The sequence below is a fragment of the Lutra lutra genome, chromosome 17 (genome assembly GCF_902655055.1).
Source record: "Lutra lutra chromosome 17, mLutLut1.2, whole genome shotgun sequence".
NCBI lineage: Eukaryota > Metazoa > Chordata > Mammalia > Carnivora > Mustelidae > Lutra > Lutra lutra.
The window spans coordinates 48,654,453-48,680,776 of NC_062294.1; the positions used below are offsets into that span (position 1 = coordinate 48,654,453).

General features: G+C 40.0%; 1 protein-coding gene across 9 annotated transcripts; it reads left to right on the top strand.

The window, feature by feature from the left end:
• Positions 1-1,041: 1,041 nt before the first annotated feature.
• On the top strand, positions 1,042-23,582 carry ZNF283 (zinc finger protein 283). 9 transcript variants are annotated; one of them, XM_047711208.1, is made up of 6 exons: positions 1,042-1,233; positions 1,840-1,893; positions 6,887-7,187; positions 7,328-7,415; positions 9,456-9,582; positions 19,592-23,582. In XM_047711208.1, exons 4-6 carry the CDS (start codon positions 7,407-7,409, stop codon positions 21,292-21,294), a joined length of 1,839 nt encoding a protein of 612 aa, XP_047567164.1. In that variant the 5' UTR covers positions 1,042-1,233; positions 1,840-1,893; positions 6,887-7,187; positions 7,328-7,406; the 3' UTR covers positions 21,295-23,582. The 9 variants fall into 9 exon arrangements, with proteins under 9 accessions (XP_047567164.1, XP_047567163.1, XP_047567162.1 ...); XM_047711207.1 differs by having other exon boundaries at positions 1,843-1,893; XM_047711206.1 differs by lacking the exon at positions 6,887-7,187 and having other exon boundaries at positions 1,843-1,893.
• The last annotated feature ends 2,742 nt before the right edge of the window (positions 23,583-26,324 follow it).

The following is a 26,324-nucleotide window of genomic DNA, read 5'->3' on the forward strand; positions in this document are numbered from 1 at the left end:
ATGGACAGCGATCTACCTTCATAATCATCATACTATGCACACAAAAGAAAAGTTTATTAAAAAACGCACAAATATTAAGTCGTTCTCGGTTACTGATATTAACACACAATGTCACACATCTCATCTCTCAGTTCAAAGAGACCTTTGCATATGATCACAATATCAATCCACGACCATGTATTGTTACTTTTCAACAGTGGTAATAATCTGTAACACAAAGCGCCTTACATCTAAGGAAACAAAGATTCACACAAGCACAAACTATCCCATGAATATAAACAACTCCACTTAAGGTCCCACTCGCCAGATTGGACCCACAAACTCACCTGGAGGAAGACGCACCCATCTGTTCAACTGCCAGACCCTGCTCCAGTCTCTCATAAACTAGATAAGCTCGTGGTCTAACTTTTTCAAGAATTTTTAGTGGCCATGAGGTGAGTGAGGTGTCAGGCACAAATTTTAAGGAAGAACTCACTTTCAGGGTTGTTTAAGTATAAGGTTGTATAAGTCAGTACTTACATAACTCTAATAGTGAGTACCTTCTTAAACTTTGTGCCTTAAGGTTATTCCCATGGACCTTACTTGAGACGTTCCGGCTCACTGAAGCCTAAGTCCCTGGTCCCTTCTCATCTCCACCTTCTCGGGAGTCCAGAATGCGTTCCTCAGCCTTCCTTGAGAACCATTCATCAAAGACCAAACCATTCATCAAAGATGTTGACAACACCATAAAAGACAACTGAGCAGCAAGGCCCGCGGAGCCCGGACCTGCAGCAAAGACTAGAACAACTCCAAATTGACTTTGGAAAAAGCGCCTTTGCTACGCGAAGCCGAGTTGCATGCTGGGAGCATTCTGAGGATCCAGGGTCCCCACTCCTGAGTATTTGCCCACGGCGGACTACATTTCCCAGAAGTCTCCGGGCACAGGTCTTTTTCTGGGCGGAGCGAGTTTGCTGGCGGAGAGCTCTTTGGGTGGCCAGGTTCCCAGCCTCCGAGGACTTCCCGGCTTTTATTTCCCATAAGTCTGTGGATCCGTTTCCGGTGTCCTGAAGGTTTTTGGACTCGGCGTGATGAGTTGCTGGCGTCGGAGGAAGTAAACAGCTCCGGGTCGGAACCCGCAGGGAGGGTGGGGGTTGACTCCGGGAGGCTCCCGAGGTGAGGAGGCCGGGCTTGCGGACAGGGCGTGTCGCGTTTGGAGCCTCCAGTCTGTGTGCGCGCGAGCGGCTGAGAAGGATGGTGTGTGACAGACGGCGTGGCAGGACCGGGGTGTGTCTCCGTGATGGTGTATGCGATTGGGAATGTGTGACGGGGTGATGAGCTGCGTGGCCTTGTGGTTTTGCTTTGGCTGTGTGCTCCAAGTTTCCTCTAGACTTTCTTTGGGCCTGCCAAAGTGAAGTGACCGCAAGAGAAAGAGTCCTTCACTAAGCCCTAGAGTGAACGTTTCACGCCCGAAGGCGTAGGTCCAGTCTTGGGATGAGCATTGTACATCCAGAAGTGTCCTCATGACATGCCACTAGGAAGACGTGATGGGGAGGTTCCAGGGATAAGATTCCTGGAAGGGGCGCGTCCCTGGGAGCCAGCTCCCTGTTTCAGAGCCACTGCGACCAGACCTCTCTCCCCAACAATTGCTGTCAACCCACAGAGAGATTCCAGTGTTCCTTTTCAATTCCATTTGGTTTCGTGTGGATGAAGGCAGATATGGCTCTAGATGGCGTTTTGGTTTCCCGTTGTTTCTGTTTTGTGTGTGTGTGTGTGTGTGTGTGTATTTTTGCTACCTCTGTGCTCCAAGCAATGCTGGTGTCTCATGATTCTTTTTTCTCCCACCGCTGCTGGGTTTCTAAGAAGGACCCTGAGGAGGAAGAAAGAATTGTTGCATATTTTGAAATCAAGGTTCAGGTGAGTTTTTGTTTCTCTCTCTCTCTCTTTTAAAGACAGTTACTTTTGTTTTTAGATCATGAGAATATTTGCTTTCCTTGGCCTGCAGTATCACTGGTAGTGTCTATCCTGAGTTTTCCTTCTAGTGAATGACCCACCGTGCTGATGTATCTCTCTTCTTGGTGACCCTCTCTTGCCCTTATTCTCAATCAATAGCTAGCTGTTCAAATGGCAAATTATTCAAATCCTTGGGTGCATTCTCCTTTCTGAACATGCCGATGGTGTAGAAATACACCTCCTAGATTAGTGTTAGAGTTTCATTTTAGACTATGATTACTTAAGGAGATTGTATTTACTTGGTATCATGTGCGAACTGTTTTGTGTCTTCTCCACAGTCATGATTTTTAGATCAAGGCAAGGTAGGAGGATTGTTTCAGTTAATAAATGACAATGTTTTAAGGCTTTTAGGAGGTGGGGATGTTATTGGGGTTTGAGCATAGGGGTTTGCTGTTTGCACCAACAAAGACAGAGACATTCAGTTAATCTTCAGGTAGAAATCTGTAACATTGCTAGACATGAGTTATTTCAGGTCCCACTTTGTGAGTGTTGTAGAGGCAGTACTGTGTTATGGTTAAGAATAAGGCTCTGGACTTAGAGCATCTGTATTCAAATCCTGGCTCTACATGTTACTAGCTCTGTGAGCTTAGGTGACTCGGGCTCTCTGTGTCACATCTACAAAATTAAGACAAAGTAATGCCTATCTCATGGGGGTTATAAAGATGTAAAATGAGTCAGTGCATGTAAAGCGCCTTAGAACAGGGATGCCCCATGATACAGGCTTAGTGAATGTTAAGATTTGCTGTTACATGCTGATTCTGGATCATTTCACATCAACTTTCCATAACTGAAATTTGAAGAGAAATATGAAGATGATTGTGATAGGTGCTTGCAAGTTTAAAAAAGTGACCAGATGCTCAAATGGTCTAGTACAGGATACCTTAACCTGAGGTCTTGTTCCATTTATGAGCTGCCATGCAAACCCCTTGAAATTGGGGAGGATTTTTGTAAATATTTGTGAATTTATTTTTCTTAAGTGAACAAAATGTCTGTAATTTCATGAGCTTCTTAAGTGTAGATGACATAGAAAAGGTCTGGTTTCATTGATCTGGAATGAAGATTTAATAGATGGGAAGGAACTTATAAAACTAGGGTCCAGTGATAAAGAAACAGTTAAGTAAATTGCAGTATATCCTGTAATGGAATAATGTGCACCTAATAAAAATATGTTTATAAAGAATCAAAAGAAGGAAAAATGTAAATAATAAAATATTAAGTAATAGTTGTAGTTACGAACAAATTCCCCAGGAATATTATGAGTTATATAAGAATCCCATTCAGTAGAGAGAGTTTTGAAAGGCATTTTTCAAGGATTGTCTCCAAAATGTTTTTTGATTTGACTCTTCAGTGAAGAATTAGAGAGGTGTAGCCACACCTGTTGAGCGTCTGTTCTTACCAAATGTCATTCTGCTTAGGTGCATATATTTCCTTCCTCAGACTTTGAAGGTGACTTACATAATTCATGTTCATTATGGGGGAATCTTTTTTTTTTTAAAGATTTTATTTATGTTTGTGAAAGAGAGAGTGGAGGGGCGAGCATGAACGGGGGGAGGGTCAGAGGATGAAGCAGACTCCCCCCTGAGCAGGGAGCCCCATGAAGGACTCGATCTCAGAATCCTGGGATCATGACCTGAGCCAAAGGCAGATGCTTAACTAACTTAACTGAGCCACCCAGGCACCCATTATGAGGGAATCTCTACAGTGAAAGTGTCTCAGTGTTATGGTGAGCTACAGCTAGAGATGTTCAACAGCGGGTAGGTGTACTTTGTTTATGGCCCACTGATTTTCGAAGCGTTGGGTCTGTTTTTGTTTTTGGTTTTTTTGGTGGGGTTTTTTTTTTTTTTTCAGTTTTATTAATGACTGAAATATGCCCCTTCCCTATTATTCAATTTTTCATACTTGGAACTATCTTTATATTTCTGATTATGGAATTAAAACAGGTTTGTTGCAAAAAGTTCAGCAATCCAAGAAACATAGAGAGATGGAAGTTAAAATTACATCCTCTAAAGTTAATCAATTCTTAATATTTTGGTGTGTTTCTGTTTAAAATTTTTTTCCCTGTGAAACTATGTGTCTGGTTTTGTTTCTGCAGAATAAGATAACAGTAGTGGGTGGTAGAGTTGAGTTGAAGATTCTTTAGCTCTTATTTTGAAGAAGAAATCCAGCCCAGATGTGGGTTTTATTTTAATCTCAAATATGTAGAAAGAAGAAGGAAATGTCAGTGATTTCTTACTTAAAAACCCATCAGGTCATGATCCTGGAGTCCCAGGATCGAGTCCCACATTGGGCTCCCTGCTTGGTGGGGAGTCTGCTTCTCCCTCTGACCCTCCCCCTTCTCATGCTCTCTCTCTCTCTCTCAAATAAATAAATAAAATCTTTAAAAACCTATAGTATTCACAACTTTTAGGAGTATAGAAACACCTTTTTAAAAATTAGAAGGGCCACAAAGACAGACTTTCAGAATTAGATTATTTTAAAGGTTACTTCCGTAAAAAAATAGTGATAATTTCTAATGTATATGTTCTGTCTTATCAAAATCTATTTTATAGGGGCACCTGGGTGGCTCAGTCAGTTAAGCATCTGCCTTCAGCTCAGGTCGTGAACCCGGGGTCCTGGGATCGAGTCTCACATTGGGCTCCCTGCTCAGTGGGAAGTCTGCTTCTTCCTCTCCCTCTGCTGCTCTTTCTCTCTCTATCAATTAAATAAATAAAAATCTTAAACAAATGTTTAAAAAATCTACTTGATAAATAATATTTCCAATGACAGATAATAATACCAGAAGGTAGAATAAGAAGGTTATAGTTACCAATATCCAAATAAACCACCAATTTGCACAGAAAAAGATTGAGTCTCTGGTTCATGTTCTTCTTGGCACCTAATTGGGTTGTATTTTCTGAGTTTTATGATGCTGAGCCCTGTCTCTGTCTGCAGCTTCTGGCAGGAGGAGCTATCTCCTATATATCTTTCTGAGAACCTGTTTCGCTTATGTTGTTATTAAGGAAGAATTGGAGGCTCAAGGCTGGGCTGTGAAGCTTTAGTTAACTTTGTAGGAACATGGGCCTTAGAAGCGCAGATTTTATTATGAAAAAATGGAAAGGTGCATTAACTGTCATTATAGTAGAATAAAGGACAGTAATCTTCTCCGTCTCTAATAATGGCCAAAACTTATATTAAGTAATTATTGTACACCCATTGTTGTTGTTTTGAGTAATTTCTGCACCCATTGTGGGGCTCGAACTCATAATCCTGAGATCAAGAGCCATGTGCTCCTCTGAAGGAGCCAGCCAGGCACCCCTATTGTATACTAGTTTTTTTTTGTGTTTTTTTTTTAAGATTTTATTTTTTTATTTATTTGTCAGAGTGAGCACAGGCAGACAGAGTGGCAGGCAGAGGCAGATGGAGAAGCAGGCTCCCACTGAGCAAGGAGCCGATGCGGGACTCGATCCCAGGACACCGGGATCACGACCTGAGCCGAAGGCAGCGGCTCAACCACCCGAGCCACCCAGGCGTCCCATGTACACCAGTTTTTTATGTAGATTTTCTTACATAATTTCATTGCAGTCATCTGTGGCAGACAATGGTCCTATCGTTCTTTTATTGACAAGGAAATAGAAGTGTTGAGAAATTGGTCATTGTCAAGCCCATATCCTGAAAGTCCAGCACCAGAGTTTTTTATCTTAATTTCAGATACACTTCCCATATTGTGTATACTTTACAAACCTGCCTGCCTCCCTATGGAATTGATTATGTGTGTTTTCTTCATCAGTTAATCAGTTAATGACATAGCAGGCCACAGTCGAGCAAACCATTTGCTTACTGTTAGGTAGTTTCTGATTCTTGGTTATCATAAATGATTTTTGGCTGAATATTCCTTTCTTTAGATTTATTTATTTTAGAGAGAGAGTGAGCGAGCACATGAGCAGGAGGGCCAGAGGGAGCGGGAGAGAGAATCTGAAGCAGACTCTGCTGAGTGTGGAGTCTGAGGTGGGGCTCAACCCCATGACCATGAGATCACGACCTGAACTGAAACCAGGAGTTGGCCAATTAACTGACTTTGCCACCCTGGTGACCCTGGGTGAATATTTGTGTGTATACATCTGTACTTCTCTAGCTATTTAAGGATACATTTCCATAAGGGAATTTTGGGTAAAAATTTGCCCCAATTTTAAGAGCCTGAGATTGTACTTGGGAGGTAATACAATAACTGAAAGACATTGTTGTTACCCTTAAGACAAGGAATACTAAAGATACATGGGAATTACTAAAGCTGACAGCAACAAAGGCCAATAAACAATGCAGGCAACCTGTCTTAGGAACTCACAGGAAGGTAATTATAGGCAATGCTGTTGGGTCATGACCAGCTTTGTGGAGGCAAATGGAATTCATCCCGAGTTTTATACTTACAGGTTTTATCCTACTAATGTTCACTGCTAAGTCAGACTAACGGGATCAGGTGATTTAGCACTTACCAGAGTATCACGTCTAAAAAGACAGGTCAGCTACAAATTAAACCCGTGTGTCAGAAGACATGAAAAGAAGCAGGCTTGCGATCTCCTCAAAGTGTTCATGACTTTTCTTGGGGAATTTTAGCCATTTCTTTCTAGGCAGGACGTGAGTGTATATAGAAATTATGTAGTTAATATAATGCATGGCTGTGGTTACAACAACTCTGCAGAATACTTAAAAAGGACATTAGGACCACAATAAAAACTTTATTGTATATGGGTGTATAACTTCCTAAACACTTTCTTCATCTATTGACATCTGATTGTCAGTCTTTTCTCTATCGATATACATGCATAATTTATAAATAGAATCAGACTATACATCCTGTAAGCTATATTTTGTATTGACAACATATCTTGATGATTTCCCCCAACTTAGCATAGTTTTATAGCATTCCATTGCATGGATGTTCTGAATGCATTAAGAGGTCAGCTTTTGGGGCTCAGGCAATTGTACGTCCCATCTACTCCTGTGTCTTGACCAACTTTCTTCATCCCCAAGCCCATGAAGGATGTTGCGGCTTGGACCATGTACCTCTTTCGCAGCTCTGAGAGGTGAGAGTAGTGGGAGGAGGCTCCAGTCTGGGCAGCACTCAGTAGACCAACCTCTGGTCTACTGAGGTAGACCGTATCAGCATCCCCAGAATGAGGCGCTGCCAGAAACCTTCCTACTGAAGGACGTTCGGGTTTTAGGTGAGAGTTTAGATTCCACAGATGGTTGTGGGAGGTGTGAAGCAGAAGCAGGAATGGAAGAGATAAAAGCTTATATTAGCTTCAGTCAGGATGGGATCACTTAAGCACACCTGGTCTAAAGCTTTTTTTTCCTTCCCCAGCTCTGGCTTTTCTGGATTCTGTGCTTCACCAATAGAGGAACCCCATGGATTATTAATTAGTTCTTGCAGTTCTAGAACCATGACTAATGTAAGTTGGTATTTCTCTGTCCTTGAAATATTGTGATTTTTTAGGTCATATGAACCTTTTCCTTAATTGTCCTAAAGCCTTCTACGTAATACAACCCCAGTCCTGAACCCAGTCTCAGTTCCTGTCCCAGTAAAAGATTGTGCGAAATAACCCAGTGTCCTCCCTATGTGCCTTTCCGATCAGTATCATCATGTCATTGAACACATCCAACAACTGTGTGCTCAGTCTTCTGTTAAAAGCAGTGGAGGGATAGGAGTCTTTTGAAGGAAATAGTTGAGCTCCTGTCAAAGAATAACTCAAAGAAATACAGTTAACAATTAGCACATTTTTACTTGTATACAAGGAAAACCAAGAGTAGATTGATTTCATCTATCAAGGCACAAACAGGATTTCTATAAGGGAAGGAGAAAAGAGAGAATGAAAGACTGTAGACATTTTCAAAACAACAGTTACTCCTTCTTCTAAGGTGCTGATTGGCAGGCATCTAGGAAAGAAGCCAGTCAGGATACAATGTCCTTAGACAGCTGGATGGTCATCCAAGAGAACGTTTTCAGTTGCTTGTGCCTTCTCTGGAAAGTCTTGGGGTTTACTTAGGACGTACTTAGGACAGTAGGCTGTCTTGGGCAGTGCCCGTTGTTATCACCTGTCTTTGTTCCACTAGGGCTGCACCAATTCCCTTACCAGAATTTTTTCATTCCTGTGTCAGGTCTATGGGGTGATGATTCAGTGATGAGGGTCTCATTTGACCACACAGGCAAACTTGGAACTTCTTCACAGACCTGAGTTTCTCAGAGAGAGAAGATGGAATTTGGGTTTTCTTGGCCTTAGCCTCAGTTTCTGTGAGGCTTTGCAAAGCTTTTAGGATGAGAGGGATGGTGAGTGGGTCTTCCTAGGGAAAGTGGTGCTCTAATTGTTGAACACCAGTGTCAAAGTTCATTTTGTTATTGACCAGGATGCGCAGATCTTGGGTGACAACTGTGTTATATATGTTGTGCCCTTTCAGTGTCCTCCAACTCAGGAATGAGGAAATTGTTAGGTGAGGGGTGGTTGATGGTAACAAGTAAGAAGGTAATTGGGATTTCTAAATACTGGATGATAATAGATTCCTAGAATGAAGAAAATAGAATTTTTGTTCAACCTAAATGTATAAATATAGTAGAGATATTAATCTATCTGTATGATGAACTGAGTTGCAGCTAATAAAAACATCTTACGTATTTATGTATTTACCATTATAAGAGAAAAGACTTACAATGTACTCTAACAGAGTGATTTACTTGAGGCTTAACAATAATCCTTAATTTAATGGAAATCATTTTTCTAAAAACTATAAAATCTCTATTTTTTTAAAATAGAGATTTTATAGTGCATTTGGGAAAAAAGATTTATTTTTTATATTCCTTAAAGGGAAAAGTTGGTGTAGCAGTTCAGGTTAATAAAGAATTTATGAGGCAGGAACATAATAGGTTGTGTGTATGTATACGTAGTCATATACCTGGGGCTTCCCCCCACCCCCACTATTTTTTTTTAAAGATTTTTTATTTAATTATTTGACAGAGAGATCACAAGTAGGCAGAGAGGCAGGCAGAGAAAGAGGGGGAAGCAGGCTCCCTGCTGAGCAGAGAGCCCAATGTGGGGCTCGATCCCAGGACCCTGAGAACATGACCTGAGCCGAAGGCAGAGGCTTAACCCACTGAGCCACCCGTATTTCTATTAAATATTTTTATTTAATAGAAGAGAAACTGGGATGATTTTATAGATTATCAGACAGGTCTAGTTATTTCATAATATCCAAGAAGGTTTTTTTTTTTTGCTGTAACAGGATTCTTCTAGAACATGAAGACACTCTGCCTTAGTCATACAAATTTCTTTACTTTTCCCTACCTGTACGTACCGCAGGCTTCTAGCCTACTTGATGTTACATTTTCCTCTTCTTGCAGTTTATCCTTCATGATCCTTTTTTTCCCCCTCTTGGAAATACTTTCTTAAATCCTTAAATTTCTGTAATTTCACAAGTAATGTATGGGTTTTTGGTTTTAGGGCTTGGTGACTTTCAGGGATGTGGCCATCGACTTCTCTCAGGAGGAGTGGGAGTGCCTGGACCCTGCTCAGAGGGACTTGTACGTGGATGTGATGTTGGAGAACTATAGTAACTTGGTGTCATTGGGTAAGGTCCTCTGCCTGAAATACTTCAGAGTCTTTCTCTGCACCATCGGCTTTTTGCTATGGGAATTACAGGGCTGTCTTTGAAGAAACCAGTTGAATTTCTTCTCCCCATGGTCAAAGGGATGTTTTGATATTTGTTGGATTTGGAATGGGTTCGTTGGGCTCCTTCCTCTTCCCATGCCTTCACACCTTCCTCTGGCTTTTTCTGCAATTGCCTCTCTTCTTTAATTACTAAGGAGCTGGATTTGCATTATGGGGCATTTAATTCATAACCATCGTCAGAGAAATCAGGTTTCATACTGTGTTGAACTTTAGCATATCTAGAGATGATCTGTGTCCTTGCTACTCAAGGTGTGGTGGTTTAGTTTGAGGAACTGTAGGGAGGCCAGAGCAGAGTTAGTGTAGGAGAGGATGCCAAGAAGGCAGTGAAGGAGATAGGCTAGGCCCAGGTGAGAGGCAGTTTTGTTGGTTTGGGGGAGGGATGTGGATTGTTTTCTCAGTGGTTTCATTTGGTTTATGTGGGGTTTTAGCATTTTTTTATTGTTAAGTTTTTCATATCTAACATCAGCTTCTTCTGGGGCTTGTGAGGTCCTCCCTAGTCCTGCAGAACAGAAGCTGCATTTATACAAGATCCCCAGGTGATTTTTATACAGTTTAAAGAAGCACTGCTCTTCGTAATTTTTTGACCCACATGCAGGGAGTACAGCTAGAAACAGGGTCCTGATGTACTGTGACTTTCCAAAGAGCCTCTCCATTTTATATAGAGGAGGGTTGGATAAACAGAAGTTATTTTATACTAAGTGAACACATTCATTTGCTTTCAGCATATTTGAGGTTGAAAGTTGGAGTCTGTGAACTTCACATTTTACGAAGTTAAATTCGACATTGAATTAAATCCTAAAAATGTCTCATGAACCTTCTTTTCCTGTTACCAAAATAACAACAGTAATAATAAGAATATTAATATTTAACACTGTGCTTACTATAAACCAGGCTGTGTTGTAAGCAGAGCAAATACTTCGGCTTACTTAACTTTCACGACATCCCCATGAGGCAGGTAATGTTTTTATCAACTTCTTTTATTTATTTATTTATTTATTTTAGATTTTGTTTATTTATTTGACAGAGAGAGATCACAGTAGACAGAGGCAGGCAGAGAGAGAGAGAGGGAAGCAGGCTCCCTACTGAGCAGAGAGCCCGATGCGGGACTCGATCCCAGGACCCTGAGATCATGACCTGAGCCGAAGGCAGTGGCTTAACTCACTGAGCCACCCAGGCGCCCATCAAACTTCTTTTTAGATGAGAATACAGAGGCTCAGGTTAAGTGACTTCCCAGGGTCACACAGCTAGTGGGAGAAGTAGCAATGAGCCTCTAAGGAGGTCTGGCTCATAAGTCTGTGTTCTCAACCACTGTTCTCTGTTTGCTCCAAAGAGGAGTCTGAATGAATCTAAAACAAGATCATTCTCCTACTGATGTGATGTCGTTTTTCATTCCCATCATACTTCTTTTCTGTGAAGTCTTTATCAATATTATTTTTACTTTTTATTGCATATTTGGACAAATGTTTTGAACTCATCATTTTAAAAAAAAGGGTCTATGCCATTTAGTAGTTCTTTTCTTGCAAGGAGACACTCCATTTCTCAGTCAGGTGTCACCTTATGGGAGCAAGGACAGGAGTCCTGGATAGTTGTGAGGGGAGGGCCAAGAAGCTGGAACCCAGGAAGGCAAAGGCAGGAGGGAACCATCATTGCCGGGAACCAACCTCACAGGTCACACAGGAGGAGGAGAAACAGGTGGGGATGGTGCTTAGAAAACTCCCTCCCTGTGGAGGGAGGAAATTGAGATCTCATTTTGGGTTACCAAACGAACTTCCGTCTGATCTCATTTCTTACTCTCTTTGTTTTTCTTCTATTTCCCTCCCATTTCGCCAAGGAAGGCTTCTCTTTTGTTTCTGGTGCAACCATTCTATGTCGGATTCAGCGGCTGTCCAGCTCTTTTGCATTTCTGCATGTGTCTGAATGAATAAATGCATTCATTCATAAGTTCTGCAAATATTTTGACTACTTGCTCCTAGCCAGGCATCGTACTGGGTGCTATCCATACAGTCATGAACGACATCGATAACTTGCCCATTCTCAAATGCAGTTTTATGTAGTCAGGAAGAAAATGAAAGTAAGTAAATAAATAAGTAGGTGAATAATGTCATATAATGAAACATGTTGGTCAAGGAAGATAAAGAGCATGAGAATAGAAAATGATAGAAATCGACAGGGCTCATTTAGGTAAGGTGGTCAGGGAAAGCTTTCTTGAATAGAAGCATGAAGAGTGGCATCAAATTCTATGAGTATCTGGGGGAGGAATAGATCAGTCACCGTGAACAGTAAACACAAAGGCTCCGTGATTGCCAAGAAACTGTTGGAATAGTAAGAAGGCCAGGACACAGTTAGTAAAAGAGTGTAAAAAAATAAGGTTGGTGAGGGGCGCCTGGGTGGCTCAGTGGGTTAAAGCCTCTGCCTTCAGCTCAGGTCATGATCCCAGGGTCCTGGGATGGAGCCCCATATCGCATTGGGGCTCTCTGCTCAGCAGGGAGCCTGCTTCCCCTCCTCTCTCTCTCTGCCTGCTTCTCTGCCTACTTGTGATCTCTGTCTCTGTCAAATAAATAAATGAAATCTTTAAAAAATAAATAAATAAATTAGGTTGGTGAGAGAGGGGAGGGCCCGACAATATGGTTTTTCTCTAATTTAGGAATTTGAGTTCTGTAGCCTTTCAGTCTGGAAGAGTTCATCCATCTTTCCTTGACTTGCATTCCCAGCTGTTTTTGAAGATTACAGGCCAGTTATTTTGTATAGTGTCCCTCGTTCGGGTTGGTGTGCACTTTTCTTCATGATTAGACTTAGATTTACGCCTCTTTGGCAGCAGTGTCACAGAACTGATGCTGTGTTCTTGCATTCTGTCAGGTAAAGCACATGTTTGTCGTTACTGATGATGCTTGGAGCACTTGATTAGGTTAGTGTCTGCCAGCTTTCTCCTTGTAAAATTAATCATTTTTCCTTTCATGAGTCTCTTGTGAGGTGAATCTCGGAAACTATTAAATATATCCCTCTCCACCGATTTTTCAGTTTGTTCATTTATTGGATCTTTAGTTGGTGGGTTATAATCTCTTCTTAATTTATTTTGAAGTTCAAAATATTTGAGCTTGTCCCAGGTTTGACCTGTGGGAACCCGCTCATGAGGCTTCTGTGTCCACAGGCACATCTCTGTCACTCATTGAGCATCTCCTTATTTTCTGACACAACAGGCTCATCTTATACTTTTCCTGCCCCAGTCGTAAAGTCAACCATTTCTTCAAGGTGCCCTGGTCCCTTTTCGTCAAGAATAGTAGTTAGAAGGCAAAATTTGCATACTAGGGTTGCTCATTGCTGCTGGAAGATGGCTGCTCCAGGTCTCTGAGTGGTAGAGCTGGGGAATGTATTTGTGTACATACATACATACATGTGTACATCTGTATTGAAAACCACGAGACTATACCCACCTCCCCCTCAGCAACTCTGTTTGTTTCCTATAATTGTCTCTTATGGTTGGCTTCCCTCTCTGTTATTATCTTACTTTATTTTTCCTTCCCTACCCCTGTATTTATCTGTTTTGTTTCTTAAATGCCATATATGAGTGAAATCCTGTGGTATTTGTCTTTCTCTGACTATTTCACTTAGCATAATATCTAGTTCTGTTTATGTCATTGCAAATGGCAAGATTTCATTCTTTTTGTAGGCTGAGTAATATTCCACTGTGTGTATATATATATATATATATATATATATACACCACATCTTTATCCTTTCATCTCTAAGGGGGGGGCATCTGGGTTCTTCCCATATTTGGCTATAGTGGACATTGCTGCTATAAACACTGGGGTGCATGTGCCCCTTCAAATCACTGTGTTTATATCCTTTCGATAAATACCTAGTAGTGCAATTGCTGGGTCAGAGGGTAGTTCTATTTTTAACTTTTTGAGGAACCTCCATACTGTTTTCCAGAGTGGTTGTACCAGTTTGCATTCCCACCAACTTACTTTCCATATTTCTAACTCCCTTCTCTGACGGGGAAGAATTTGGCTTCCATTTCCTTAATATATTATTTTCTCAAACTCGCTGAATGTAGCTAATCTTTCATTACCAGTACCATCACTTTGACCATGTGATTGCCCTTCTCACCCTACTTGGGCTGTGACAGCCCACGCCAGGGCACTTATTTGCAGACACTTGTCTTTAACAGGCATGCAGTTGGGACAGCTCTTTTATACTGATACCCTCCTCACAGAGGGTATCAGTATTGGTTGACTTTCAATATCCTGCTCTGGGCTTTATTTCATTAAGTCTTGATCCTTGAGTATGCATTTTAAAATATTCATTGTGGGGCATCTGGGTGGTTCAGTCAGTTAAGCATCATCCTTGGCTCAGGTCATGATCAGGTCATGATCCTGGACTCCCAGGATTGAGCCCTGCATCAGGCTCCGTGCTCAGCGGGGAGTCTGTCTCTCCCTCTCTTCCTCCCCTGCTTGTGCTCTTTCTTTCTCTCTCTTTCTTTCTCTCTCTCTCTCGCCCTCACTCTCAAATAAATAAATAAAATCTTAAAAAAATATATTCATTGTGGTGAAATGGGAAGTATTCATTAGCTCTTCTGTTTTATACCAAAGTGTGATGTGGTTGCCTTGGGAAAACCAGTTGTGTGGTTGTTTGAATTGTGGGTCAAACTAGCTGTTCTTTCCACAGAACACCACTTTGTTCTTGAAAGAATGCCTAACAGACAAACTATTATTATTCAGACTTAGGTCGTTGGAAAAATTTTCTTACAAGTATGCTTGTCACTTTAAAGATAAATAACAGAATTTGCTGCCAGTGATGAATTCAGACTCTCAGGTAAAAATTAGAATTGTGGGCGCGCCTGGGTGGCTCAGTGGGTTAAAGCCTCTGCCTTTGGCTTAGGTCATGATCCTGGGGTCCTGGGATCGAGCCCCACATCAGGCTCTCTGCTCAGCAGGGAGCCTGCTTCTCTTCTTCTCTCTCTGTCTGCCTCTCTGCTTACTTGGGATCTCTGTCTGCCAAATAAATAAATAAAATCTTTTTTTAAAAAATTAGAATTGTGTGAAACAGCTACCATTTTTCGCTTTACAATTTCCCAACACATAAACATTTTTCTGATGAGATAGATGGTGATATTAACCTAGCGATTTTTAATATATTATGTAATGAAATATGTCAGCATTTCAAAGATCTGCATAACTAAGTGAACCACTATTTTTCAAATGACCAGTGCGTGATATTACAGAATTATGTCTGGATAAAAGATCATTCAAGGTGCAGTGGATTTTAAGGTAATATAGTATGAAAAGTTCATAGTTTTGTTGCATATTTCACATTGCGACTAACCTTTAAGAGACTGTCCCTTCTCAGGTTTTATCATAGTATCAGAGAGTAACATATTTATAATATCAAAAAATAACAGTTACATATATGTGGGAGGCTAGATTTTCTTCATATACTTCAGTCAAAATAGCATATTGCCATAGAGTGAATACAGAAGCAGATGCGAGAATCCAGTTGTCTTCTATTAAGCCATATATCGCAGAGATTCACAAAAAATTAAAATAATAATATTTGTTGTTTTGGGAAACATAATTTTCACACATTTGTTATTTGTGTTAATAGGCAATGATTTATTAATTTCAAGGGAATTAATTAAATATCTTTAATTTCTCAGTTTTAATTTCTAATATGGTAAATATCAAAATATAACTCACACAAACAAAAGCCCTTTTGAGTCCTCAATAATTTTTTAACATTTTTTTACATTTTAATTTTATTATTTTTTGAAGATTTTATTTATTTATTTGACAGAGAGAGAGCACAACAGAGGGAGCAGCAGGCAGAGGGAGATGGAGAAGCAGGCTCCCCACTGAGCATGGAGCCCTATGTGGGACTCCATTCCAGGACCCTGGGATCATGACCTGAGCTGAAGGCAGCCACTCAACTGACTGAGCCACTCAGGTCTCCCAATTTTTAAACTAAAAAGAAGTTAGGAGGGCGCCTGGGTGGCTCAGTGGGTTAAGCCGCTGCCTTCGGCTCAGGTCATGATCTCAGGGTCTTGGGATCGAGTCCCGCATCGGGCTCTCTGCTCAGCAGGAAGCCTGCTTCCCTCTCTCTCTCTCTCTCTGCCTGCCTCTCCGTCTACTTGTGATCTCTCTCTGTCAAATAAATAAATAAAATCTTAAAAAAAAAAAAAAAAAAGAAGTTAGGGACGCTTGGGTGACTCATTCAGTTAAGTGTCTGCCTTCAGCTCAGGTCATGATCCCGGGATCCTGGGATTGAGTCCCATATTGGTACTGCTAAGCAGGGAGCCTGCTTCTCCCTCTGCCTACCACTCCCCATTCTTGTGTTCTCTCTCTCACACACCAATAAATAAATAAAAGCTTTAAAAAAGCTTTTAAAAATAAAAAGTTAGGGGCGCCTGGGTGGCTCAGTGGGTTAAGCCTCTGCCTCCGGCTCAGGTCATGATCAGGGTCCTGGGATCGAGCCCCTCATTGGGCTCTCTGCTCAGCAGGGAACCTGCTTCTCCCTCTCTCTCTGCCTGCCTCTCTGCCCTCCTCTCTGCCTATCTCTGCCTACTTGTGATTTCTCTCTCTGTCAAATAAATAAATAAATAATTGTTAAAAAAAATAAAAAGTTAAACCTACATTCATTGACTAGCATTGCTAAGACTTACTTACAAGTAATTGTAATACAAGTTCTCGCATGGCAGTTCTGATTGGTTGAACTAAAATCAAGTTTACTGAACTGTTTATTGGTGCTAGACTGCACAAAAGGGCACTCCTTTTAGTTTACATTTGACCATCTCAAAGGAGTTGTAATATTAGGTTGGTCAGTTTAAGTACCTTGGCTTCCTTTTGGATATACACACCATCCTTATACACAATGTTAATGTATACAAAGCAATGAGACATTGTTAAGTAAAACAATAGGTACTGCAGTTTGGCTATGACCAACGGGCCATGACTGAAATTACTTCCCACAAACACATCCACAGGACTTCTCTGCCCTTTAGTAAATCAACTAAAATGTTATAAAATCACCATTAGATAAAAATACTAAACTTTGTATTGGAAATACACTGATGCATGAACAAGCCAAGAATTCACCAATAATTTTTAAGAATATAAGGGATTCTGGGGCTCCTGGGTGGCTCTGCCCATTAAGTGGCTGCCTTTGCCTCACGTCCTGATCCCGGGGTCCTGGGATTGAGCCCCACATCAGGCTCCCTACTCAGCAGCAGAGAGCCTGCTTCTCTCCCTCTGCTGCTCCCTCTGCTTGTGTGCTCTTTCTCTCTCTCTCTATCAAGTAATAAATAAAAAATATATATATATATAGACTAAGAACTTTAAAAAATAAGAATATTTAAAAAGTAAGAATATAAGGGATTCTGAGACCAGTAAGTTTGAGAACTACTGTTCCAGATGATGGGTCTTTCAAAATATGGGCTTTGTGAGGCCTCAGATGAATGCTTCTTTCTACTGAGGCTGTGTTGGTACTCCAGCCTCCTCGTGGAAAGTCACTGTATGGATACATACATTAATACTTGGTTACAGATCCAATGGGGTAATCCCCGCATAGATTTCTGGGACTCTGTTGCAAGGCTCCTTTATTCTCTTCACCTTGAACTACAAATTCCAGCCACCTTAGCAGCCCTGAACTCAGATACCACTATCCTTTGCCCAGTGAGACCACCGCTGTCTATTTGGAGAGCATTTTCCAGGATGTTTTGGAGGATGCAGGCAGGCATAAAGGGTGAATATGAAGTTCTCCTGATAATCTCTAAAGTTTCTCAGCCCTGCATCTAGTATCCTATTTTATAGCTTTTTGGTTGTTTGTGGTGTAAGACTTAAGTCTAATACCAGGTTTTTCTTCATGGCCAGGGCTGGAAATATCTCACCTTCATTTTGAAGAAATCTTTTGCTTTATGTAAAACTCGAGGTTTTCTAGCTTTCTTCCTTCATCCATTAAAGATATCATTCCATTGGTAACTTCCATTGTTAAGGATGTGAAGTCTGCCATAATGTTTGGTTGTTCCTCTGACTCTAATGTTCTCCCTCCCCTGCCTCCTTTTACTCTTTTTCCTTCATCTTCAGTTTTCAGCTCTGTCATTATGTTCTCAGTTGTTACTTTTCTTTGTATTTTTCCTGCTTGCAGTTTGCCAAAAGGTTGATTATCATACATTTCATACATTTTTTAGAACATTTTAATAATCTTTTCAAGTACTTACTTGGTTTTGTCCTCTTTCTAGGACGCTGTTGCCTGAAGTTGGATTGTTTGATTTTGTTGCACAGATCTGATACTGTTCTTTCTTTCCCCCTTCTTTTTTCTCTTTGGGCTTCTGTTTGGACTTTTTAGTTGTAGAATTTCCGTTTTATAATTTTAAAGTTTCTATTTCTTTGTTGAAACTTTCCATCTGCTCACTGTCCATCTTTTCTTCCAGAATCATAAAATACAATTGAATGACCTTGCCTACTGATGTATTTCTAATACATCTGTTCTTTGTCTCTTTTGTGGGTTTTGGGGGGTCAGTTATATGTTACACATTCCGTCTTCCTTAGCTACCTCAATTTTTTATTGTGTGCCAGACATTTTGAAGAACAGTAATGAATGGATGGTTCCCTGCCCATAAAAGTATATGGTCCTTTCTCGATTATTCAGGGTGAGGGAGTGATAACGCTGATCCCACCAAGCATGGAGCTGAGATGAGGCTGAGTCATAGTTTTTATTAGTTTCAGTTTATATCAGGTTTCAAATTAGATGTAAAAATCAGTCTTTGCTGTAAACTTCCCACATGACCATGCACTTACCTTTGTGATTATAGCAGGATTTGAGCTAAGTGGAGGTTGTATTATAATTTTAATTGGTTTTGTTTCACATGTTTCATCTTCAGTAGAGCCCTGGAACTTAGTAACTGCTTGGCTTGCAGAATCTTGTCTGCTTTCTAGCCCAACACCAATCACTCAGAAAAATTCCTGTGAAAAAGTATTATGTAGCTTAATGTTTTATTTCGCCCCCCCCCCCTTTTTAAAGTATAGTTGACCTACAATATTAGTTTCAGGTGTGCTTGATTTTGTTTTTGAGTTTGGGGATTTTCTAGGTTCCAGTTCATGCCAGCCTACACAGTCATTAAAAGTTTGGCTGAACCACACTTGGGCACATAGGGGCTTGATTGATGGTAGGACACATTGGGTTTAAGGGGTCAGCCACATGGGAAGATAAGGAACTTGTTAAAGTGATCTTTTTTTTTTTTTTTTTTAAGATTTTATTTATTGGGGCGCCTGGGTGGCTCAGTGGGTTAAGCCACTGCCTTCGGCTCGGGTCATGATCTCGGGGTCCTGGGATCGAGTCCCGCATCGGGCTCTCTGCTCAGCGGAGGGCCTGCTTCCTCCTCTCTCTCTCTCTCTCTCTCTGCCTGCCTCTCTGCCTACTTGTGATCTCTCTCTGTGAAATAAATAAATAAAATCTTTAAAAAAAAATATTTTATTTATTTATGACAGAGAGAGATCACAAGTAGACAGGGAGGCAGGCAGAGAGAGGGAGGGAAGCAGGCTCCCTGCTGAGCAGAGAGCCCGATGTGGGACTCGATCTCAGGACCCTGAGATCATGACCCGAGCCGAAGGCAGCGGCTTAAACCACTGAGCCACCCAGGCGCCCCTGTTAAAGTGATCTTTGTGGAATGCTCCGGAAAGCTGTTCAATCAGAACATTAAGATCATAAAAGCTGAAAAGTCAAAGCTGAGATTGTTGTTCAATAGGGTAGAGATATGATGCTTAGCAGTGAGTTTAATTTCCTGATTCACTATGGGTGTTATTTCCAGTTTGTCTTGTATTTCTCTATTGAGTATTTTTTGTTTGTTTGTTTGTTTTCTAGTAAATTTTTCTGGTAAAGGAGATAAAATATATGGTTTTCTTGTTTTCTTTCAGATTTGGAGTCAACATATGAGATCAAAAATATAATTTCAGAAAAAGACATTTTTGAAATAAATTTTTCCCAGTGGGAGAGGAAGGAAAGAAGTAAAACTTTTGGCCTTGAGGCATCCATTTTTGAAAATAATTCTAAGTGCAAAAGCAAATTTGAGGAACCACAGGGACATCAAGAGGGATACTTTAGTCAAATGATAATTAGCTATGGAAAAATGCCCACTAGTAGAAAAAGTAAATCTTTTAGTGCACATCAAAGAATTCATAATAGAGAGAAACGCTATGTTTGTAAAGAATGTGGGAAGGCTTGTAGTCATGGCTCAAAACTTGTTCAACATGAGCGAACTCATACAGCTGAAAAACACTTTGAATGTAAAGAATGTGGGAAGGACTTTTTTAGTGCCTATCAACTCACTGTGCATCAGAGATTTCATACTGGTGAGAAACCCTACAGATGTAAGAAATGTGGGAAGACTTTTAGTTGGGGATCTAGTCTTGTTAAACATGAAAGAATCCATACTGGTGAGAAACCCTATGAATGTAAAGAATGTGGCAAGGCCTTCAGTCGTGGCTATCACCTCACTCAACATCAGAAAATCCATATTGGTGTGAAATCTTACAAATGTAAGGAATGTGGGAAGGCCTTTTTTTGGGGCTCAAGCCTTGCTAAACATGAGATAATTCATACAGGTGAGAAACCTTATAAATGTAAAGAATGTGGGAAGGCCTTCAGTCGTGGCTATCAACTTACTCAACATCAAAAAATCCATACTGGTAAGAAACCCTATGAATGTAAAGTATGTGGAAAGGCTTTTTGTTGGGGCTATCAACTTACTCGACATCAGATATTTCATACTGGCAAGAAACCCTATGAGTGTAAAGAATGTGGGAAGACCTTTAATTGCGGCTCAAGTCTTGTTCAACATGAGAGAATCCATACTGGTGAGAAACCCTATGAATGTAAAGAATGTGGGAAGGCCTTCAGTCGTGGCTATCACCTCACTCAACATCAGAAAATCCATACTGGTGAGAAACCTTTTGAATGTAAGGAATGTGGGAAGGCCTTTAGTTGGGGTTCAAGCCTTGTTAAACATGAGCGAGTCCATACTGGTGAGAAATCCTATGAATGTAAAGAATGTGGGAAGGCCTTTGGTAGTGGCTATCAACTTACTCGACATCAGATATTTCATACCGGCGAGAAGCCCTATGAATGTAAAGAATGTGGGAAGACCTTTAATTGCGGCTCAAGTCTTGTTCAACATGAGAGAATCCATACTGGTGAGAAACCCTATGAATGTAAAGAATGTGGGAAGGCCTTCAGTCGTGGCTATCACCTCACTCAACATCAGAAAATCCATACTGGTGAGAAACCTTTTAAATGTAAGGAGTGTGGGAAGGCCTTTAGTTGGGGTTCAAGCCTTGTTAAACATGAGAGAATCCATACTGGTGGGAAATCCTATGAATGTAAAGAATGTGGGAAGGCCTTTGGTAGTGGCTATCAGCTTAGTGTTCATCAGAGATTTCATACTGGTGAGAACCCTTATCAGTGTATGGAATTTGGGAAGACCTTTGTTCATGGCTCAAACCTTGTTCAACATGAGAGAACTCCTAGTAATGATAAGCCTTATGAATATAAAGGATGTGGGGAAGCCTTTATATGGACAACTTACTCAAATGAGACCGTAAATACTGGTGAAACTTTATGATTAAAGAGGTGAAAGAAAAATTTTTGTGTGTATAAACAACATGAAGAATCTTAATCTTGAGAACACTTACGAATGTATGGAATGTGCAAAAAGCCTTACATCTGTGTGGACAACTTGATATCAAAAATTCATACTAGTGAGAAATACTTTGAATATAAGGAATATGAAAAGGCCTTAGAATTTTATACAGTCTTACTGAATGTCAGTTTGTACTAATGTGAAATCATTTAAATGTAAGGAATGTGTGAAGATCTTTATTCATGGCACAAAAGTCTGGTAAACATTGGGGAATTTGTACTCATTAGAAACACTTCAAGGAATGTAGGAAGAACCGAAACCTAGTTCAGTTTTTGCTGTTCACATTAGAGAACTCATACTGCTGTGAAATTTTATGAATGTAAGGAATTTGGGAAGGCTTACAGATATAAATATCTTACAGTACATCATAGAATCCATCCAAATGAGAAACCCTTCAAATTGGGATGTAGGAAGGCCTCTAGACAAGTACTATTAAAACTGTTGTCTAGAGACTAGTGCCAGCACACGAAATTGTTACCTGTCCCATCATGAGATGAATGTGGAAAATAAGAGTGTTTGGAAACTTAGAGCAATTTCATATTGCCTTAACATTATCATTGTATTTTATAAAAGTATCAGTCAGCTCATGAATGATTACAGGTTTAAAAGTTTGCCCTTCCCAGAAAAAATTTGAGACAACATTCAGTTTTTAAAACACGAGACAAGTCACAATATAATTTGAGTAAGAAATGCTTCACTTGTCACCTGTGATTAGAATAGCAGAATATTCACACTATAGGATTTGGCTAATATGTGAGTCACAACTTCCTTAAACCTATAAAGGCATAATTTATAACAAATAGTTTTCATTTAGTGAAGGTATAGAAGCCTTCCAGCACTATTCAACCTTTGTTAAACTTTGGAGAATTCATCCTAGAGAATAACCTTATCAAATGTAACAAATGCAGAAGATCTCTCACACATGGCGCAAACCATACTTACAGTCCTCACCATTCCATCTCCTTACTACCTGTGGGATGTTGGGGAAAATGCTTATCTCCTCTGGGCATCATCTTGAAAATGATGGTGATGGTGATGGTAACTCTGTTTCAGAGACTGCATAGATTTAGTATGCATCAGATCCTTGGAAGAGTATCTCGAATGTAGCCTACGCTCAATCCATGTTTGTTATTTTCTTATTATCTTCATCATTAGTATTACTACTGGTGAATTCTTAGGAAAAGGATGGACATTGGTGTGATGCATTTTGAAAAGCTTCCATAACCACTCATCCATTTGAATTTCAGATAGTTCATTATGGATAAAATCTAGAAAAGCACAAAGAAACTTGAGAGGATTTTTATTAAGAGTTTATCCCTTAAGCTGCATAAAAAATGAAGGCCGAAAAGAAATGTGGATTAAGTAAATGTGAAGATGTTAAGTAGACAGGAATATACCCGTTGAAGAATGAGGGGGAGGTGAAGCAATTTGCCTTTAATGAATTCAAACAGAAGTAGCCAGTGATTTAAATTCTCTGCTCACATTTTGAGATAAATTACAAATTTAAAAGAAACAAAAAATTGTCTGTTTGGGAATTCTTTCCCCAAATTTTATTATGACAAATTTCAGACACTCAGAAAAATTTAAAGAGCAGTATAATAATAAACATCCATATACTCTATTTAGAATCAGTAATTATTAACATTTGATCATATTTGCTTTCTGTCTGAAATTTAGGTATGTATATGTACACTCACCATTATCTTATGATGTATTCTTTCCTGAACATATTAGCATGTATCTTTTAAGAATAAGAACATCCTTTAATACCATGGTCGTAGAGAAGATTATCAATAATTCTGTAATACTCGTCTATATTCACTTCATATGTCCCAAAACTTCCAAGGTATCCTATTGCTATTTTCTAACCAGCATCTTTTCTATATTCAGGCATTGCATTTGGTTATCTTGTGTCTAGATTTTGATCTTTATAAGACTTCTTGAAATGTTAAGGAAGGAAAGCTGTTTTATAGAATACCATGCATTCTTGATTTATTTCTCCCGTCATGGTGAGATTTAATTTGTGCTTCTATCCTTTGTATCTCTTATAAAGTCAAGTTAGAGCCAGAGACCTAAACATTTTTGGCAAGAATACCATATTTGGTGATACTTACTTCACATTGCTATATACCAGAAACACATAATACCCATTTTTCTCACTATTGCTAATGCTAAGTTTGGTCATTTGATTAAGACAGAGACTGCTAGGGGCGCCTGGGTGGCTCAGTGGGTTAAACCTCTGCCTTCGGCTTAGGTCATGATCCAGGGTCCTGGGATCGAGCCCCGCCTCGGGCTCTCTGCTCAGCGGTGAGCCTGCTTCCCTCTCTCTTTGCCTGCCTCTCTGCCTATTTGTGATCTCTCTCTCTCTCTCTGTCAAATGGATAAAAAAAAAAAATTAAAAAAAAAAGAGACTGCTAGAGCTCTCCATTAAAAAGTTCCATTATACGCTAGTAAGATTGGTGAACCTTTCAACTACTTTTGAAAATGTAGTCCTACCATATGTATATATAAATTCTGAATTTATAAAGAAAAAGAAAATTGAAACAATTACAGATTGTTGAAAAAAGAATGATAGTTAAATTGTATATCAGAAGTTGTAGAATGTGCCTGAAGCTCTTTTCAGTGAAAAATACCTTTTACTGTGTCTTGGAGAAAACCAAGCTGCATCTGGCCAGATGGAAAGTCAGAACTATGCCTTGTTTTCCCCAGTATCTACATGGTCCCTGTCACCCTGGACTATGAAGCTAGAAAAATAAACCCTAAACCAATATACGGAAGCAACTTACACAACGAAAATTGTCCCAGAACTTCTGAAGTTATGTCTCAAAAATTACCAGTACTGAGTAGTACATGAGAAACTGGGATTTCATAGGCCTATGAAATAGAACCTACTAAATCCCCTCTTAAGGAAAAATCAAAAGCACCTTGTCAACTTAAGAAACTAAAAAGAGTATTCTAGTGAATGAAATTTGCTTGACTTAATTTAAACTGGTGATCTCAAACTTTACCATGGGAATACTGATTCCCATTACCTATTTCCATCTTAGGGATCTGAAACTGCATTGAGGAATGCTGCCATAACTAGAAGGCCCTAACGTTGGATAGTTCAGTCACTAAGTTTGTTCTAATGGAATGGTAGCATCATTCTCAAGTGATGACCTTCTAATGCTTTCTTTTATTCCCGAGTAAAAATCCTTGTTGTATCTAAGTTGAAAGGGCTCCTGAGTTGTCAGATGTTATTTCTTCATCTCTTCCTGCAATTGTATGGTATTTAATTTGTTAATGTGATAATTTATATTGACAAGATTGTTTTTTCCCATTGCTGGATATACCCAGGTTAATTATTGGTGTAAGTATGTATTCTGGTGCACTGCTGGATTTCATTTGCTACTGTTTTATTTAGAATTTTTACATCTCATGAGTGCGATTATATAAAAATTATATTTTTGAGATATTTTTGTTTGTTTTTGTATTGCAATTACCTGTTCCTTAAAACTGTATGACTGTATTGGGTTCTTTTGTTTGAATTGGAAATCTTTAATCACTTTTCTAGTTCCATCTCTTGATTCTCTAGTCTTTGAAATTCTGTTTTGGACACAACAAATTTAGAGTTCCCAGCACAATTCTTTTAAGAAGGCTTTGCAGCCATGTAGTACCAGCCACCACCCACATAAAAGGACCAATCCAGCATTGAAAATTCTTCATTATGTGTTCTTGGAAATACTGTGTTGGGAGATCAGAGCTCCTTATCAGACTGTTGTGGTAATACCTGTGCATGTTTTTCTCCATATACTGAAAGCGGAGTTCCGTGGGTTAGGTCATGAGTATGCCTGTGCTCAACTTTAGTAAGTTTAATTTTTTTTTAAAGACTTTATTTATTTAGTTGACAGAGATCACAAGTAGGCAGAGAGGCAGGCAGAGAGAGGAGGAAGCAGGCTCCCCTCAGAGCAGAGAGCCCGATGCGGGGCTCGATCCCAGGACACCGGGATCATGATCCAAGCCGAAGGCAGAGGCTTAACCCACTGAGCCACCCAGGCGCCCCATAAGTTTAATTTTTCTAAATAGGTTTCTAAAAATACCAACTGGCACTCCCACCAACAGTGTATGAATATTCTTCTTTCTCCATATCCTTGACAATATTTGGCATCAGTTTTAAAAAAAAAAAATGCTTGCTACTCTGGTAGGTATCATGGTTTACATTTCCATTTTTTCCCTGAGTATTTATTAGCTATTTGAATATTCTCGCAATATCTGTCCACTTCTTCCTCCTGACATTGAGTGTATTAGGTGCGTCTGGTTTCACTAAGCATTTGTAAAACTTGTAGGACAGCATTTAATGCCAAGGCAGTGACTCTGTGTGTGTGTGTGTGTGTGTGTGTGTGTGTGTGTGTGTGTGTGTGTGTGTGTGTATTTCATCCCCCACCAGACATGAGGTGGTTGATGGCTGTGATGGAATCAGTTTTATCTCTGCATCTGTAGCTCCCAGTATGAACTGTTGCCCTTAGTTATTTGATGTAGTTTGGATACACTCAGCAAAAGTAAAAATACCAAACCAACCAAAGCAATGAGGACGTATATTGAGTCCTAACAGGCTTTTGGCCAGGGGGGAGGTTCTAGAGATTTTTCACTCATCACCAAAATGAAATATTCAGAGACTCAGATTCTCTTCTGTTTTTCATTATGTGTTCCCCAGTGTTGCCTGGGGTACCATGATGACTAACAGATTTCTAGACATGATAAACAGGCAGGACAATATTTAGGGAAAAGAATAGGAGAGCTCATTTTCTTCTTTTCTTTTTATTTTTTCAGTGTTCCAAGATTCATTATTTATGCACCACACACAGTGCTGCATGCAGTATGTGCCCTCCTTAATACCCACCACCAGGCTCACCCATCCCCACACCCTCCTCCCCTCCAAAATCCTCAGTGTGTTTCTCAGGGTCCACAGTCCC

Excerpts from the sequence above, each read along its gene's own strand:
- ZNF283 (XM_047711200.1), top strand. Across the intron at positions 7,416-9,455 it reads GTTCTAGAACCATGACTAAT|GGCTTGGTGACTTTCAGGGA; the intron begins GTAAGTTGGTAT and ends TTTTGGTTTTAG. Across the intron at positions 9,583-19,591 it reads TAGTAACTTGGTGTCATTGG|ATTTGGAGTCAACATATGAG; the intron begins GTAAGGTCCTCT and ends GTTTTCTTTCAG.